The following is an 18,689-nucleotide window of genomic DNA, read 5'->3' as shown; positions in this document are numbered from 1 at the left end:
AATGAACTGAAAATAAGCAGTAAGTGAAAAATGTATTACCTCCATTGGTTATGCCGAAGGCAGCCGCCACCTTCCGAGGAGTTATGTTTATTGTCCCCTGTTTTGTTTTCATGCATCCTCTCTCTATATCAAACCGATCAAGCAATTCTATCAGCAGTGTGTTAGAGATGTTCATTTCTGGCACATGTGCCAGACCACCAAATCTCATTTCTTCAACAATATCTTTTTTTTCTTGACCCATTTCCCTATACACTGTTGCTATTGTCTTTGTTTGGCATCTGCAATAGTGAGTTTTCTGTAAGTTTTGAAACTGAATGTGAGGATATATTTATAATACAAAATAGATACTATTCAAATGAAAGTGGATAAATATATAATGTGCCTTCTCCTTCATTGTTGCCATTTTCTTGTTGTGTTTTGCTGTAATAAAAAATTTTGGTCAATATTTCATTCAATACATCAATAACCACAAGCATGTGTATGTTAAACAAGTCAATTAGAATGCCACAACCCACCGAACCGAAAATCTTTTATGCACAGAACCAAAATAAAAAAGGCTACCAAACCAAAAAATGTTCATGTGGTTAGTAAATGATTATCAGCTTTCAATCAACAAAAATACTATTACAGCAGTATGGCTTATCAAAGTGAAAGAGTAGTTTCTAATGTAACTTGTCCTAAAAAAACTCATTCAATACATCAACAACTACAAGCATGTGTATGTTAAACAAGTCAATTAGAATGCCACAACCTACCGAACCAAAAATCCTTCATGTACAGAACCAAAATCAAAAAGGCTACCAAACCGAAAAATGTCCATGTGGTTAGTAAATGATTATCAGCTTTCAATCAACAAAAATACTATTACAGTAGTATGGCTTATCAAAGTGAAAGAGTAGTTTCTAATGTAACTTGTCCTAAACAAAAATCATTCAATACATCAACAATCACAAGCATGTGTATGTTAAACAAGTCAATTAGAATGTCACAACCTACCGAACCAAAAATCCCTCATGCACAGAACCAAAATCTAAAAGGCTACCGAACCAAAAAATGTTTATGTGGTTAGTAAATGATTATCAGCTTTCAATCAAAAAAAATACTATTACAGTAGTATGGATTATCAAAGTGAAAGAGTAGTTTCTAATGTAACTTGTCCTAAACAAAACTCATTCAATACATCAACAACCACAAGCATGTGTATGTTAAACAAGTCAATTAGAATGCCATAACCCACCAAACCGAAAATTTCTCATGCACAGAACCAAAATCAATAAGGCTACCGAACCGAAAAATGTTCATATGGTTAGTAAATGATTATCAGCTTTCAATCAACAAAAATACTATTATAGTAGTATGGATTATCAAAGTGAAAGACTTGTCTCTAATGTGAATTTTTTTAAACAAAACTCATTCAATACATCAACAACCTACCGAACTGAAAATCCTTCATGCACAGAACCAAAATCACAAAGGCCACCGAACCGAAAAACGTTAATGTGGTTAATAAATTATTATTAATTTTTAATCAACAAGAATAGTGTTCTTCAATGGAAAATAAGTACTGAAGATACTAACAGAGCTCTAATTAAACTATCCAAACCAATAAGAACAAGCAATTATATCTTAAAGCCCTAGTTATACTGTAAAAATCATTCACAATAGTTCAATCCACTAAACGAAGCAAATCAACCCAGTAAAATTGAAATGAAACTAGGTGAAACGCGATATTGTAAGATTTTAAATAAACAGTAGTTTTCTCATACCTTTTGTAGTCTTTGTTGCTGCTTTCGTTTGTTTCTGGTTGTTGCTTGCAAAATCTTCTTCCGATTCATTTGCAGCAGTGGTTTTCACAAAGAATGTGATTGAAGTTTGAGTGATGTTCATAGAGATTCGAAGAGAGTGAGTTTTTTGGGGTATTGGTTTCGTGTTGAAGATGTAACGTTCGTTCATAATGAAGCGCAAATGGGAAAACGAGAGGTTTTTTGTGTGGCGCGTGTTTCTCACTCTACATTTAATGCGCTTGAAACAATTTGAGCTTGGGCCTATATGGTTATATGGTTATATGGACGTGTAGCAGCCCTGAATAATTTATAGGGTAGAACGTAGAAATAAACCAAATCCAATAAAAAATTACACAATTTACCCAAACCTGAAAACGTTATATAGATCTCCCTTATTTATATCTCTATGTAAATCGAATGAGTCTAATTCGATTTAGCAACTCTCATACTAAATCGAATCAGACTAACTTGAATTACTAAGAAATGCAAATCGAAGCTGAGTCGATTTATGCATGCATAGGACATACCTTAATAAATCAAATCATCATAATTCGATTTATCTATGCACGCGACACACAATAATTCGAAAAAAGCTATTTCGATTTACGCATAGTTTTCTACATTTACTAATTCGAATTGGAGTGATTCGAATTATATAAATTAATTAAGACAGTAACAAACATATATCGAAATTAATTTTTTAAATCGGTCAAAATTATATTTTTAATACTATTTTATTATTTTAAAAATTATATTTTATACCTATAAAAATTAATTTTTTTATAATTATATGTACTCGTATTTCGTTTATAGTATAAACGAAATAATTTTAAACGTACGTGGAGTACGTCAACTTCTACGTATTACGTGTGCACCCGTAATATGTATTTAGAAATTTTCACATATTTCATTTACAGTATAAACGAAATGGACTAAAAATATTTCCAAATTTTCACATATTTCGTTTACAGTATAAATATTCCTCTATTATCTCGTTTAATCCCTATCATTTAAAATGGACTAAAATTGATCAAACATATCTATTTTAATCTCTTTTACCAACATTTTTATGTACTAATTACATGCCAAAAGTTTGGATTATTAATATTATTAATATTTTTTATTATTTTCAATTTTTTAAAAAAAAAATACATTTATCTCGTTTACACTGTAAACAAGATAAACACGTGTGCATATACCTCTTTTATCTCATTTATACTATACATGCAAAATTATTTCGTTTATCGTGTAAACGAGATAAGAGAAGAATATTTATTTAGATAAATATTTTGGTAATTATTAAATTTATTTTATTTATTTAAATAAAAAATCCTTTTATAAACTTGCTGCAAATTGTTTATATTCGTAAATAATATATTTATTTAATTTATATAAAATAAAATTCCCAGAAAGTCTTCCTATTATATATATGACAGCATAATTAACATTTATGATAAGTCATTATACTATATGTCCAATAGTCTATTGAGACTCGAGCATCACGAACTTATTAACTAAGGTATACATGTAATATTTATATTTTTTTTTTATACATTTCTTTTAACAATGACCGTAAAAATAATAAAAACATTTTATATTAGAATAATCAAATTATTTACAGCAAAATAATCAATTTTTTTATTAAATACTAAAGTTAGAATATATTTTTTTTTCAGTAGTACTATTTTTGTATTAGGTTAGGATTAAATGATACTGACATAATTAAAATAAATCTTACATTGTTAAATATTTTTTTATCTAAATAATATTTTATAAAATCCATCGTTAAATGATTGAATATATGGTACTTACGTGGCTTTATCCAATTAAAATTATATATAACCTTTGTATACCCAAAGATACATATTGTCAACGTAGGATAGAGTGAAGCATAAGGGAAACTGACAAATTAGAGAAAGGAAAGGAGAAAAGAAATGTGAGTGGAAGAGTGTGGCTAAGTGGATTTGCTTCAAAGGTTACCAAACATGATTATATGCACTGAACTTAAATTTTACTTAAAGTTCATACAACCGATTAAAGAGTCTCACATTCTACAATTGTTTCTTCAGTTTTAACATTCTCACAACAGAAGAAGAGAGTCTTATCCCTCATCAGAAAATGACATGCATAGAGAGAGCGTCCCCTGCTTTGAATCAGATCCTGCTCAAACTATACAGGTAACAAGAATTTAATATATGGATTTTAATTAATTAGGTATAGAGAAACTAACAATTCCATTTGGTTATAATGCACCTGGTTTCTCGTTCTTTAATTATTTATTATTACATTATTTTTCAAATTCAGCTGATTATGGGTGTAAAATTGAAATTGAATTTAAGTGGTGAGAAGAAAGAAAAAGTAAATGTATCAATTTAGTTTTTGAGGTTCTAATTAGTAATTGTATTATTGTCGTCCACGAAATTGAATTCCGATACTACAGTGATCCCTCGACCTTTTCCGACAATAACTCAGACAAATGGAGTGATGAGTTAGCACTCTTTTATTTCGTTAGACAATAGTAAAACGATGCACGTCGTAAATGTTAGGGGTTACTATGAGAATAAAATCGCACATTCTAATAAGTGGATAGTGCATACGTAAAAAAGAAGGAATAAACATCGGCAAAACATGGAGGTAGAGAAATGAAAAATACGAATGATGGCAAAGTTAGAGTGAGAGGGAAAATCATGCGTACAGTGGAACAATCATCACACCAAACATTGATTTACCACCAGTTATGATGGAAGTAAGTGTCATTATTCAAAACAAAAGCTGTGATTTGGGGTGGAAACTACTGATATCGAAAACTAATTCTTTAAAGATAATCACTAATCTTTGAAACAAAGAGGAAGGAGCAAGAGATGATTTCAGTGAATAAAATGTATTATTTTAGAACACTTGGATTCTCACTCTTAGCTAATTCAGCTAACATACACTTATAACCGATCCTATGTTTTCAAATACTAAATTTCATTTAATAAAAGTATTCAATTATCTAGCTAAACTAGAAATTTCATATTTCATCCCACATAAAACAAAAGAAATAAAGAAAATAATCTCCTTTTGAGATATAGCATCTAAGAGATTTCTCTATCTAATGACAGTGCTGAGAAGCCCATGGAGATTGATCATCACTTGTATGAATTTGGGTCAGCGGAATATCATATTCTGGTAAAATTCTCACCATACTCTGCTTGAACGATATGAGCACTATTCACTTTTTGTTACTTTTTGGTTGATGTGCGTGTCACAGCTTATGGCAATAAGTATAGAAAAAATAAATTCAGTTAGTATTTGATCAATTTTTTCTTTTTCTTTTTTTTTTTTGGTAAGGGTAAGGGGCACTAGGCCCAATCAATTTTTTCTTTTATTTGGTTGATTTTTGACTAAGAAAACTTAGCCCCCTGCAAGTGCTTTTTACTTTCAGGTTTCACAAGTTTATTTTGTTCTTAAAGTTAGATCTTTAGCTTTTTCAGATTCTAAAGACTAAATCAACGTTTAGCAAAAAAGAATAACCAAAAATGTGAGTATTTGTGTGTTATGCTTACAGTCTGAAGCCTCTGATCCACGAGTAGCTTTTTTGTCGATATCAACTGCACCTCTTTGCCCTGGAGTCCTTGCCACAAATGAGCTTTCTTCCTATACAATTGAAATGATAAAGGCACTTTGTCCTGCTGTTGTGGAAATTGCTGAATCTACACGAGAAGGATATCAACTTACTCTCAAGCTGAATCTCACTAAGATTCCACGTGGCAAAGGTTAGCACCTACCCTTCAATTTCACGTTATTTACTATGTTATCCGGAAACATAGTACACAAATAGGATATATAATTTCATAAAATACATTAAAAAATAAGTAAATTTTATCGAGCTCTTTCTAAAATAATATATAACTTATCTTTTATAATATATCAATTTTTAATTAAAATGTTATCTCATAATTAATTATACTTATAACTTGAGTTATTTCAATTTAATTAAAGTTAATATTTTAACTATAATAGAATTATTTTATAATTAAGTTATTATTTAAAATGGATAATTATATAATTTTTTAAAATATTAATAATTAAATCTTTTTTTTAAATTATTGTTTTCAAACACAAAAAAAATTTGAAAAACTTCTTTTTTTAAATCAGCTACCCTAAATTTCTCTATAATGACTTTCACTCCTCTTCATTCCTTCTTTGTCGTTGCGCCTCCCAAAATCGTTCACCCCATCTAATAATTAACTTGAATACACTTTGGTAGGCGAACTCATAAAGTCTTCATTCCTATCTAGTTTTCTATTATCTTCTTTGACAATGATATATCATTCTTTATATCATTTCATTTAGGGTTTACATGGGTTTATAAGCATGCCAGAAAGGCCAAACAGTCAAAAACAGAGTTTGTTCACAAAAATAGGACCTGTACATACGCACACTATTATGCGCATGCACACACCAGAAGCCACTTCCCGTCTTGTGTGTACGCATGGGCCTTTTTATCCATTCTGTGATGTGCGCATGCACCATAGTGTGCGTGGACACGCAAATCAGAAATTCTAATTTTCTGCGAAATTTCAAAATTCAGTTTAAAATAATAATTTTAATCATTCATAATTTTTTCTACAAAATTTAGTTTTTTATTATTCTTAAACAATTTTAAAGCTCTCATCACCACCTTTAATTTAAGACAAATTTTATTGAAATTCGAACTTCGAGCACCAAGTTATGAACCGTCTAAATTGGTCAAAAATTCTTTTTTTTTTTTTTTACCAAGTTTTACGAAATGCTCGTTTCAACAAATTTTCAAATCCAACTTTGTTCAAACCATTTTAAAACCTCTTCTATGCATTCCAAAACTCATTCATCATCTTATATCCATTCGGCACCTAGTCAAGCAAGTTCCCATATACTCATTCCAGTTTCATAAGTTTTCTATAATAATCTAGTTAACAATCCAATCACACAACCAAATCCTCATTAATATAATCATTAATTCAATCATGACAATCAATTACTTACCATGAATTACCATATAGGGGATATCTCAGCCTATCTCAACCTCTAGCCCAATTTCTATATCAATGCCAATATAGGCAATCATATCACACCAAAATTCAATTATACATATTCAGTTTCGTTCATTCCATTGCATAACACTTATCAAACACCTAATTCGCATATCAAGTAAATCACAATCCATCATCAACATTTTCATTCAACGGTAACCTAGGTGTAATACCCTAACTTTTAGCACCTCATGATCGTACTAAAAGTCCAAGTGTTACTTACCTCTAAACCTTTTTATTTTATACTATCTTTGTTTAATATTGAGCCTTCGCGAATACGAACCAAAGTTTTAACCAAGAAAATGAAGAGTCAGTACTTTAAACCATTTAATTACAAAAATATATATATCCACGTAGCATTATATACATAAACTTATTCAAAGATCCTCAAATACAAGTCCTACCCCTTTAAAAACCAAAACAATAAACGACGAGGAAAAAATAAAATCGAACAACTTAACTCCTATAGCTCTGCACTAAACCTTCGCACCTGTAGCTGAAAAGGGTGGAAATAGGGTGTAAGAACTGGGGAGTTCTTAGTAGGGTCGGAGTGTATAGTTATGTTCATTTTATTATTTGTTACACAAAAATTTCGCAACAGAATACTTACAATCTTCAACAGCTGGCTAATAGCAACAAACCTCATAATACAAATAACTTTAACAAACTAGAGATATAGAGAAAATCACAAGTCAAGAAGCATAGACACACACAATCACAGAAACATATATCATAGAGAAGTATGCGCAACCAAGTATGATGCATGTCTATCCTATGCAGGCCATGAGCTCATGTGTCGGTTGCCTACCTGCTTCCGACATTACCCGGGCACAAGTCCCAGATATGGCTTTCCAGATAAATACAGTGTGCATATAAGTCTTACGGCCAAGCTGCATACAGTGTGACTTTTAAATGTATTTCAATATGCTTACATCTGAAAAATAGTTCTCAGTGTATGGGCGTCCCCACTATACATTTGGCACGAAGGCCCAAATAAGGTCACATCTACTCTCTTGTGACAGACAGTCTTTTAAAGTTTTTCCTTTATCTTTGCCCTCTACTCTCCTGTGGTAGAGATCCTTTCAGTTAATACATTTTTTTTGTGCTCTGCTCTCCTGTAACAGAGATTCATTAGATTCTTTTAATCTTTGTTCTCTATTCTCCTGTGATAGAGATTCATTTAGTTAATACATTTCTTTCTCTTATGTTCTCTACTCTCATGTAGTAGAGGTTCTTTAGTTTTTTTAATTCATTTAATTCTTTTATTCTCTGTTATTTATTGAATTATATTTCGACTTAACTCAACAACCTTTGTCTGAGTTTGGCTTCCAGTGCTATAACCTCTGTAAACAACCTTTATCTTACAGGTGCGACTCTCTTGAGTCGATGTATACAAACATAACATTTGTAAGCAACCTCGGTCTTATAGATAAGTCTCTCTCTAGCCAATGTATGTATTGATAACATCTGTAAGTAACCTCTATCTTACAGGTGTGACCATCCCCTGGATTGGCCGATATATCTCTAGAAAGTAAATCTCGGTAGACTCACCACCATATATCTCTGCTTATCTCATTTTCTTTTTGTTATTTCTTTCTTTTCTTTCTTATCATTCCATAATATAAATTATCTTCCCACTATTCTCTCATTTTTTCACTAAGTATCTTAGGAAATAAAATTATAAATTTTTTTAATTAAGTCTGCGTTCTCTAAAGTTTTAAGATTATTCTACTTGCTTGCTTTATCATTAATAATACGCATTATGATACTCTTACAAGATAATATCTTTGATAAATAATAATTATAATAATAATTTATTTTAATATAATTGAGTAATTTTAAAGAAGTATTTAAAATAATATTTATAATCTTCTTTTAAAACTTAGTTAATAAAACCTTATTTTTAAACTTTTATTAATTACTTTATAAATCACGAACTTTTTAATATTCTATTTTTAACCTCAATATATATATATATATATATTGAGAATGGGGCAAGAATTTCGAGTTTCTTACCACAATGGTTGGATAGAATCTAAGAGCACGACGAAAGCGATGCGTGACCGCAAACGAATCTTCGATCAGAGCTACGGTTTGGGAGATATGTGGATTTTTGTGGAGTAATGAATAGTAAGCTTAGGGCATTTCTTCCCTCTTCTCTTTTCTTGTCCGTGCCCTCTTACACACACTAAGATTATGTTTGGTTGGAAGGAAAAAAAAAAAGAAAATAAAAAGAAAAGAAAAGAAAGAAAAGAAATTGAGTGAGTTTTTATTTTTCTTAGATGTGTTTGGATGGAAGAAAAATAAAAATGAAAGAAATGTTATAAAAAAACAATTTTATCTTTATATTATAAAATATATTGAAAAGAGTGAAGGAATAATATTAAAAGTATAGATAGAAAATAAGTTTTCTCTCTCTTTTCTTTTCCAACATTGGAGAGAAAAAATTGGTGGGTCTCACCAATTTTTTTCCATTCCTTTTCCTTCTTCTCTAATTTCTCTCATAGAACCAAACAGTAAAAAATAATTATTTTTCTTCTCATTTCCTTTTCTCCATTTTCTTTCCTTCCATTTTTCCTTCAAACAAATATAGTCCAAGAGAATGTACTGAAATGGTTAAATTTAAAGTTTATGTATATTGGCTTGGGTCCAACATAGGCCTGATTTACTTGTTTTGATTTATTAGCCTAATTTTAAGCCAAAACTTTTAAAATTAGTATTTTAATTTATATTTTAAATATTTTATTTTTTTCTAATTATAAAATTTTAAATTTTTAACTTTTTTTTCTCATAATTAATTTATTAATTAATTATTTATTATTTAACCGGCTTTTACATGTTTGGTGATGAATATATGGCCAAATTTATACACTCATATAAAGTATGGCATTTCAATTTGAAAAAAGTATAGGTAACCAATAACATTTTTGAACAATGTGTAAACAATGTAAATTAATAAGGTTAAAAGAGTAAATTAATCTTAAATTTAATTAGTAGCATTAAATTAAGATGTAATGTATTTTTATTTGATTGGTGGTTGTTTATATTATTCAAGATGGTCATTGTTTACCTAGCATTAGTCAATGTTATGGACATGCATTGGAGAGGTCCAAATTGTGGGAAAAATGAATTCTGTAGACTACTCATTGAGTGACACTTGGATTACCCAAATAAAAAAATTCCATTCTATAGTATTAAATATTAAGATATACATGCAAGACAGACATTTGAAATTTTCATGCAACATTGCTTATTTATACTAATTGTTTTCTTTTACAAACTAGTCAAAATGCTTTCTTTGATCTATTATTTGAATATATAACTTATATACTTAATAATTAGATACATTTTAAAATCTAACCGTGAAGAGAAGTAACGAAGTCTATATTTTGATCGGTGATAAAGTTGGTATTGAAATAGATGCATCAATTTTTGGTGTGTGCAAATAACATTGTTATTCTTTTAATCCACTTGCTTTCATATAGTAAACCTAAAATCTTATAAAGTTTCCTTCTCTTGTTTTGTTTTGGTTTCTAGATGTTCCAAACGCACAATCGCAGAAATTAAGAATCCGTTAAGTAATTGAAACACAAAGTTGATAAATTGTGTGCGTAATTGTTGATATTTCTACGTAACATAATTGTGTTCCAGAAATCCAATTTAAAAGTTTGAGTAAATTACTCACTAAACTTCATAACAGAGTATGTCAAGCTTTTAGATATATATATGCTCAGGGACAGGTGCTTCCACTAAAATTTAAAATTTTGTGGATAGTACAAAATAATAATATTTATTTACCTTTATTAAATTATTAAATATGATTTTACAATAATTTTTATTTAATTTTTGGTATTTAATAGTCAATTTAAGAATTTTATAGTAGATGTCTATTAGAGTTATCAATCATCGATTTAAATGAAATTGGTGTTCTTTCTCAGAAATCGACTCGAAAGAGTATTATTTATCTTCTTTTGAAATTAGCTTTAGTTTTTCTCGTAGCATTGCATTAATTAAAAGAACTTTCTCAACTATGAATATCAATAAGAATTGGCTTCTAATTGTATGAGAAGTGAATTTTTAAATAATTGTTTAGTGATATATATATAGAAAACGAGACATTTAATTGTATTGTTAAGAAAAAAAATTACTCAATTTTTTTAAAATATAAAACTTAAAAAATAGAATTTTAAATTATATATTATTATTTAAATTAATATTTTAATTTATACATTAAATATTTTGAAGGCTAATCATATTTTACAATAATAAAATTTAATTATAACAATAATCATGCTATATGTACATAAAAAATAACTATCAGTATAAAATACACATTAAAAATGAATTAAACAACACATATATTTATATACAATACATAATCATTAATAGAAAATTAATAGTTAATTTTTATATACATATAACATTTTTATTATAAAAATTATTATTATGTTATATATATTTTGATCCTACCATTAAAAGTTTTTAGATTCATCGTTAATATGCTGGATTCAAATTTGAGACTATTGGTCAATGCATAAGAGTATTTGTCATTCTAACAGAGAATGTGTAATTTTCACAACAAATATTTGATGATAAAATGTGAAACAATGCATTCATTCACATAATACATTAAATTTTTAAACATGAACGGTGATACAGATATAATTCTAATTCTTTGTTCTAGATTATATCAAGGTAATTAAGGAAATTTCAACAGTTCACTCGGTGATTTTGAGTTCACAGCTGAAAGAAATATTGTGGAATTTCAACTCTGATGATGCAATTAAGGGGATGCACAAACCCATCAAACTAGTCTACAATCCAAGAGAACCTTTCTTTGTCATTAGACAGGTAATTCCTAGGTTACCAAATCTTTGAACAAGTAGTGTTGGATGCCATGAAAGAAAAACAACATTACAAATTTGTAACATGATTGCCAACCTTAAAATGGAACAAAACGATATAGAGAATGTAAGAAGTTATTTACTTGTGAATTTATGAATTTTTATCCTAAATTTAGTGAGTAAATATTATTTTGATCTTCAAAAAATCATTTTGGTGATGAAAAATAATATCTTAAAGTTGGATATATTCTATGAAAATTGAGGGTATATATGTTTGGATGAGTTTATACGAAAATATCTTTTTTCAAATAATCTTTTTTAATAAGATATTTTAAAAAAGTAAAAGTAATTTTATATTTGAATATTTTATATAAAAATATGTTTTTATCTAACAATTATGTTGGTTCAATAATATAAAAATATTATTTATTTATTTATTATGTTAAAAAGATTTTTTAAATAAAAAACATATTAAAAAAGATATTTTGTTCTAATACTTTTATTTTTACTATTAAAATTTTGATAAATATACTAAAAATTAAAGTAAAAAAATATTTTAAATTTTTTTAATAATTTAATGACACTCAAACAAACATAAATTTCGAACCACAAGTGTAATTTAAAATGTGAGGACCAATTTGTTAGCAAATTAGTATTCCAGTAAGGACCAAAGGCAAACTAGTGGTTCACAGGAGACAAAATGAAATGTTATAATCTTTTGGTACCACAACATGATTAAAAATATTTATGGTACTATTTTGTGAGTGAGCTAATCTTTCAAGAGTTATATAGCGATATTTACTCATCTAATGATGACATGGTACCTTAAGTACAAGATCAAAGATCACCGGGGATGATCCTTTAGATCAGATTCACAAGACAAAAAAAAGTTGTTAATAAACAAATATTATTGCATACATTTTAACTTTGACCAACTAGAATGTTACTTTAAAATAATCAGAGTTGGAATAGTAAAAAAATAATTACTTGTTAATGTTATTTCTTTTAGAAACATGAAATGGCCGCAATTAAGTAACCAAAAACTACTCTTCCATGTAAAAGTTGTTCATTCTATTTAATGCATAAATTTTCGGTATTGACAAAATCATATATGCTGTAAACAGCCGCAACAAATGATCGCAGTATTCCCTATTCGGTTCGCAGAAAAGTCAGATGTGATTATTTCAACAGCTTTCTTCCAGGTTTGTTGCTGATTTTATTTAGTGCGACAAGATTTTGTTATTGATTCGCTATCCACTGATTTTTTACTATGACTATTGAAAGGAGCTGGTGGATGTTGGAAGTTCAGATAGATATGCCAAGGCACCACCATGCAGCTGGTCAGCCATTCCTCCTCCAGAGCTAAGAGGAGAAGCTTTTGAGGATTTGAGTACTAATGGAGGCTTTGTCTCTTTTGGTATTACTATTATCCCACACCAATTTATTCCACAAACTATTTGTCTACAAAAGTTTTGGATCAAAATTTTTTAATGTGAGAAAGTTAATAAAGTGGTAAAGGGAGGAATTAATTATTTTTAAATTAAGAGAGTATGACACACATTTCATATAAATTACAAAATCAATAGTAATTAACGGTTCACTTTATTGCTTTATTAACTTTTTCAGTTTAGAGGATGTAAATTTAAAGTTTTTATATGTTGATTGCAGTACAAACCACCAACGTAGTTCCGATGGATGCTTTTTTTGTTCCAAATGCAGATATGCTGGATATAGAAATTCATTTGGTTGTAGAGAGTATATGACGGCACTTAAAAAAAAAAAGAGTATACGAGGATTAAATATTAAAAAAGCTAATTAATTTAAAAATCAGTCAAATAGTTAAAAAGAATTGAACATAAAAAAACATCTAAAATTAAATAATAAAAACATCTAAAATTCAAGTAAAAAAATTTAAAAATAATAATTTACGGTTTAAAATTTAAAATTTGGGAGTTTAAAATTTAGAATTTAAATTTTAAATTAAAAATTTAATATTTGAAATTTTTAAAAAATTTAATATTTAGAATTTAAAGTTTAAGGTGACTGAATGTAGTAGTGGGTGGGTCACTGAATGTAGTAGTGAGTGGGTCACTGGTGGTGTTGGTATGTTGGATGCATGGTTGGTAATAGTAAGTGAAATGATTATAGGTTTAATTATTCTATTGGTCTCTCGCAAAATTTTTAATTAGATTCCTAAATTTGGCGCGAAGACTTAATTAAAAGAAAAAAAAAGTATAGGGACCTAATTAAAAAATTTGCGAAACTATAGGGACCAAAAGAGTAATTAAATCATGATTATATTAGAAAACTAGAAGAAATAAAAAAGGGTAAAAGAATAATTTAAATTTGTGCTTAAAAGATTTTTTAATCAAATTGACTCTTTAAAAGTTACAAATTAATCATATTTGTCTTTCAATTACTCTGTTAACAATTTTCGTCAACGAGTGATGATATGAAATATTAATTGACAACATACATAATATTTGACATATCTAATTAGACATTGACTAGATATATTGATGAAAATCCATTAAATTCTTTTTTTTCAATTACATAAACTATATTCGCATATGATCTAGTAGGTAAATTAATAGATTTTCGTAAACATATTTAGTTAATATCCAATTGAACATGTTAGGTATCATATATGCTACTATTAGTTAATATTCTAAGTTATCAACCATTTACAAAAAATATTAATGAAGTGACTAAAAAAAATATAATTAATTCGTAATTTATTGAATGATCAATTTAATTTATAAATTTTTTTAGAAAAATACTCCATCTATTTATTTTAATAAAATAATTTTTTTTCTTTTATGGAAAATGCTCCATCTATTGTGATCTATTTAAAAGAACAAGCAAATTGTGCTACACTTTTTATTTCTTTAAAACTTTTACACTTTAAAAAAGAGTTCAAAAAGTTCATTCTAATATTGAGTTAATCTATTTATTTCAATAAGAAAAATGATAGGAAACCATCAAAATTTATTATTTTTGGCCATCATTTAATTAGTCATTAACTCAATTCGTTTGATCTAGTAATCCAATAATATATTCTTTTCCATAATTTTAAACATTAATGACTAACTAATGACCAAAAATAATAAATTCTGAGTACTCTCTAATAATATTTCTCTTTTAATAAATAAAAAATTTTCATTCAATGATCCAAAAATTAAAAGCTTAAGCCTTAAAGTAAAGGACAAAGTAGTAAAAAACAACATTTTTTTTCTTGCATATTAGACACACACCTATATAAATATGGCTAGACTCAGCTTTTCCAACCAGTGACCTTTAATTTTCATAGTTTTACATATTTTAGTATTTATAGAATTAAGTTTTTATTTTTATATTATATATACTTATGGTTTCAATTTTTTAAGATCCGTCCTTGTGTAGACAGGAGCAAATATATTCAATTTTTTTGGTCAGAGACAAAATATTCTCGTTTTCTTGTAATTTATAAAAGTGGAAACAAAAAAAAAATTATTCTCATTCTTTGTCCTTCCGCATTTATGTTTCTATCTTAACAACAGAATTCAAAGAGACAACCAAAAGATTGAAAAAAAAAAACTAAAATTTTAACTCCTCCTAAAACTAAATAAGTCTCCAAAATCAAAATCGAATTTTTCAAAAACAAAATTGGTAGTTTATTCGTGATTTCATTATTTGAAATTTGGATTCACATAAAATAAGATAAGAAAAAGAATTGTTTCATGTAAAATGGATTCTAATAAATCGTTGGCTAACATTGTTTTCATGATCACTAACAGATATCTCTTCTCACCATGTTGATGGCAAAAGGCTAGACAAAACTGTTTGGAATCTACTAAATTTTAATGCCTATGTTAGGTACCATGTAAAGGTAATACGTGTTAATATCAATATCTTCTTATGCACAAGTTCTAGTTCAAATAACTATTCTTTTTTTATGACATTTTGTTTGGCATTTCTATACCACAGACCACAAAAGGTTTTATCCAAAGAAGAATGAGGAAACGCTTAGAAAATCTGGTTGAGGTAAGAAAAAGAGATAGAAAAAGACATTTGCTATATTCGCTAAAAATATATATTTTTTTTAATTTGTATACAACATAGAAATACCATATTTACAGCTTAACCTACTTATACATTGATGAATTTTTTTTTTCTTTTTTCTTTTTCATGCAGGTCCTACACCATACAGAGTCATTGGAGCAAGTTAATGAACAAATCACAAGGCATCAAGGTCAGCTATGTTGCGATCACATTCCAAGATTCATAGTATAAACTTGTTTCATGAACATACTTTTTATGTTTTAATTAAATGTTAGTCTAAAAGTTTTTTATATTGAAAAATTATTTGGACAAATAAACATTGGTCTATGTTTATTAGTTTCCCAATATTTGTGTCTAGATACTTCAAAAAAATCTAAACATTATTTATTTTGAAACGAAAACAATTCTTCAATAGCAGCTTATTATAATACTAGTAATAAATTATTTCAAGAATAAACCCTCCAAAATAGTTTTCAATAAATTCTGCATCAAATGAATTAGTTTCTAACAAAATAAATTGACAAATTAGTTCCTACCCTTTAAAATATCAAATGTATTAGTTCTTAATATTTAATTGATGAAAGACAGAGTGGTTCCTTTTTAAAAAAATAAATTTTCTTTTCATTTATTAGAAAGTAAAAGATCAAATTAACTCTTTTATTGTTTTATATTAGAAACTATTTTTTTTTTAATATTTGAAAAAATAAAAGATATTTAATTTGTTAATTTCTTCTCGTTCAGAACTAATATGTTATATGTGTGAAACAAAATTTGGTAGCGATCATAATGGATTTGCTGTTATTTCAATTTTAGGTTCTAAACTTGTCTAATATAACGTGCACTATATAGATAGAAGAGAATATAACGTTGGAAATTGAATAAAATTTCTTTACATCATCCTCTTTGTTCATTTATGATTTCTTTTTAAGATGCAGGATGTAGTACAAAAAGACTAGTAAGATCATCTAAATACAGCATCCTGAAACAAAGATGGGGCAACCTTGGAAGAAAACTAAAGAGGATTCACTTTCGACTTAAGATTCAAGGATTTGGACGATTTCGGCAACGGTGGTTGAGGTTACCAAAATTTTCTTCAAGAGAATATACGAAGTTGGATTAGATGCTTTATTAGTTTCTATGTAATATATGGATATGGTCTTCAATTATGTTAGCTGGACGTGAAAGACAACTATTGATCACACAATTTTCATTCATGTCTTACTATAAAATCTGACTTTCAACTTCTTGATTGTAAAGACGTACGATATTCAGTTATCAACTTCTTGATTGTAAAGAAGTACCATATTCGTACGACATATGATTTAAAATATTAACTAAAATGTAATGTCTGGAAATCATTGAAACAACTAGTGATTGGAATAGATGTTTATAGGACATGTCTCTTACTCGAACATTCGATGGAAGGAACAAAAACACTAATTAATCAGAGCTCTTCTCAATGTTGATGAGTATCTTAAACATTTTAGAGTATGTCAACGGATCACAAGGAATTAGTCTGGCAATGACATATCGACGTCTCTATCCAAAATATTTTGGCCAATATTTGGCAACAACAGTATCTTTGTAGTATCTGTAAAAAAAATTTTAAATTTTTTAAATTTTAAATTTTTTATTTTAGAGGTTAAAGTGTAATATTTTATTTTTAAATATTTTTTTTTAATATTTTTTTTAGTCTTATCTATAAAATTAATGATAAAAAATTACAATTTATCATCTCAAGTAAAATCCAAAATTTAAAAAATCAAAATCCTAAAAAAAGGCACAATACTCTAAGAAAGTGCACGTGTGTATACACGTTCATGCTGAAACAAAAAAAAAAAAAATCCTTTCCTCATACCCTTCATCAATTGTTTACTGAATTCTCAATATTTCCTCTGCTTTCTTCTCTTCTTCTCCCACCCAAAGAGTTCATCTACCAAATTAATTTTTCTATTGTGCACAAAGAAAATGAGTTGGAGGGAGAAACCTTTTACAAAAATCAATATAACTCGTATAAATGTAGAAAATGCAATGGTGGAAATGTTGGAAGGTTTGTCTTTATGTCCTACTCTATGAGACTTATCCTAAGTTTATTCTATTTAATTTCTTCTAATACTTTTTCGTTATTGCTGAAAATTTTAAAACCTTCATCTCGATAAGAAAAGAAAAAAAAGCATTATAGTTTAAATAATTTTACACCCATTAATCAATATAATTTGCATCCAATTTGACTCATTTCTTTTACACCCATTCATTTGTAATGTTAGTTTAGTTCTTCAAGGAAGAGCTTCTAAGCAAGCAGGTGTATATGCGTCTGTTGCTGTTAGTGGCTCTTGGTGGATGTTAAGAATGGAGAAAAAAGTAGTGGTAATTGCTAATTAAGCCCCAAACTTTCAACCATTCGTGCACATTAAAATTTGTTTTTATAATAAAAAATTTTGCTTATCAACCATCTGTAACATCATATCACACAAAACTTTATGTTTAAGTCGTAAAACAGAGGTGGTGTGATATTATGACTTTTATAATAATATATATATATATATATATATATATATATATATATATATATATATATATATATATATATAATAATAATAATTGAAAGAAAGTAGTATACTAGGAGTCTTGAAGAATAGGTAAAATAAAATCGCGAAATTAAAAGCGCAATACTTAAGAATAAGGTTAACTTACGTACGAAGAAAGCTAAGGTTCATAAACATATTTATACAGAAACAAGATTAGAGGGTCAAGAATAGATAATAACAAGCTTCTAACTCAGCCTACGAAGTTAAGGCTGGCCAAAGAATATTTACATACATGTATATATCAAACTCCTAACCCAAAATACATACATAAAACCCTAGTTCTCCATACACCTCTAAGAGGTACAAAAGTAAAACAAGTTATTGGGAGAATCCTATACATATAAGCGTATACAAATAGTACACAAAATAAAGTCC

The 18,689-nt window shown here is 27.9% G+C and overlaps 1 protein-coding gene across 1 annotated transcript; it reads left to right on the top strand.

The window, feature by feature from the left end:
- The first annotated feature begins 3,821 nt into the window (after positions 1-3,821).
- Positions 3,822-16,955, top strand: ARPC2B (actin-related protein C2B). The gene is given in 11 exon segments (XM_016327847.3): positions 3,822-3,961; positions 4,889-4,955; positions 5,335-5,542; positions 11,526-11,692; positions 12,810-12,887; positions 12,970-13,102; positions 15,462-15,553; positions 15,652-15,708; positions 15,859-15,916; positions 16,656-16,714; positions 16,717-16,955. Coding segments are annotated over 11 exon segments (1,026 nt in total). The 5' UTR covers positions 3,822-3,902; the 3' UTR covers positions 16,765-16,955.
- The last annotated feature ends 1,734 nt before the right edge of the window (positions 16,956-18,689 follow it).

Source organism: Arachis ipaensis, chromosome B2 (assembly GCF_059453495.1).
Source record: "Arachis ipaensis isolate K30076 ecotype BB chromosome B2, ASM5945349v1, whole genome shotgun sequence".
Taxonomy (NCBI): Eukaryota; Viridiplantae; Streptophyta; class Magnoliopsida; order Fabales; family Fabaceae; genus Arachis; species Arachis ipaensis.
The sequence above is the reverse complement of the archived record's forward strand: the minus strand, read 5'-3'. Positions and strand labels throughout refer to the sequence as shown.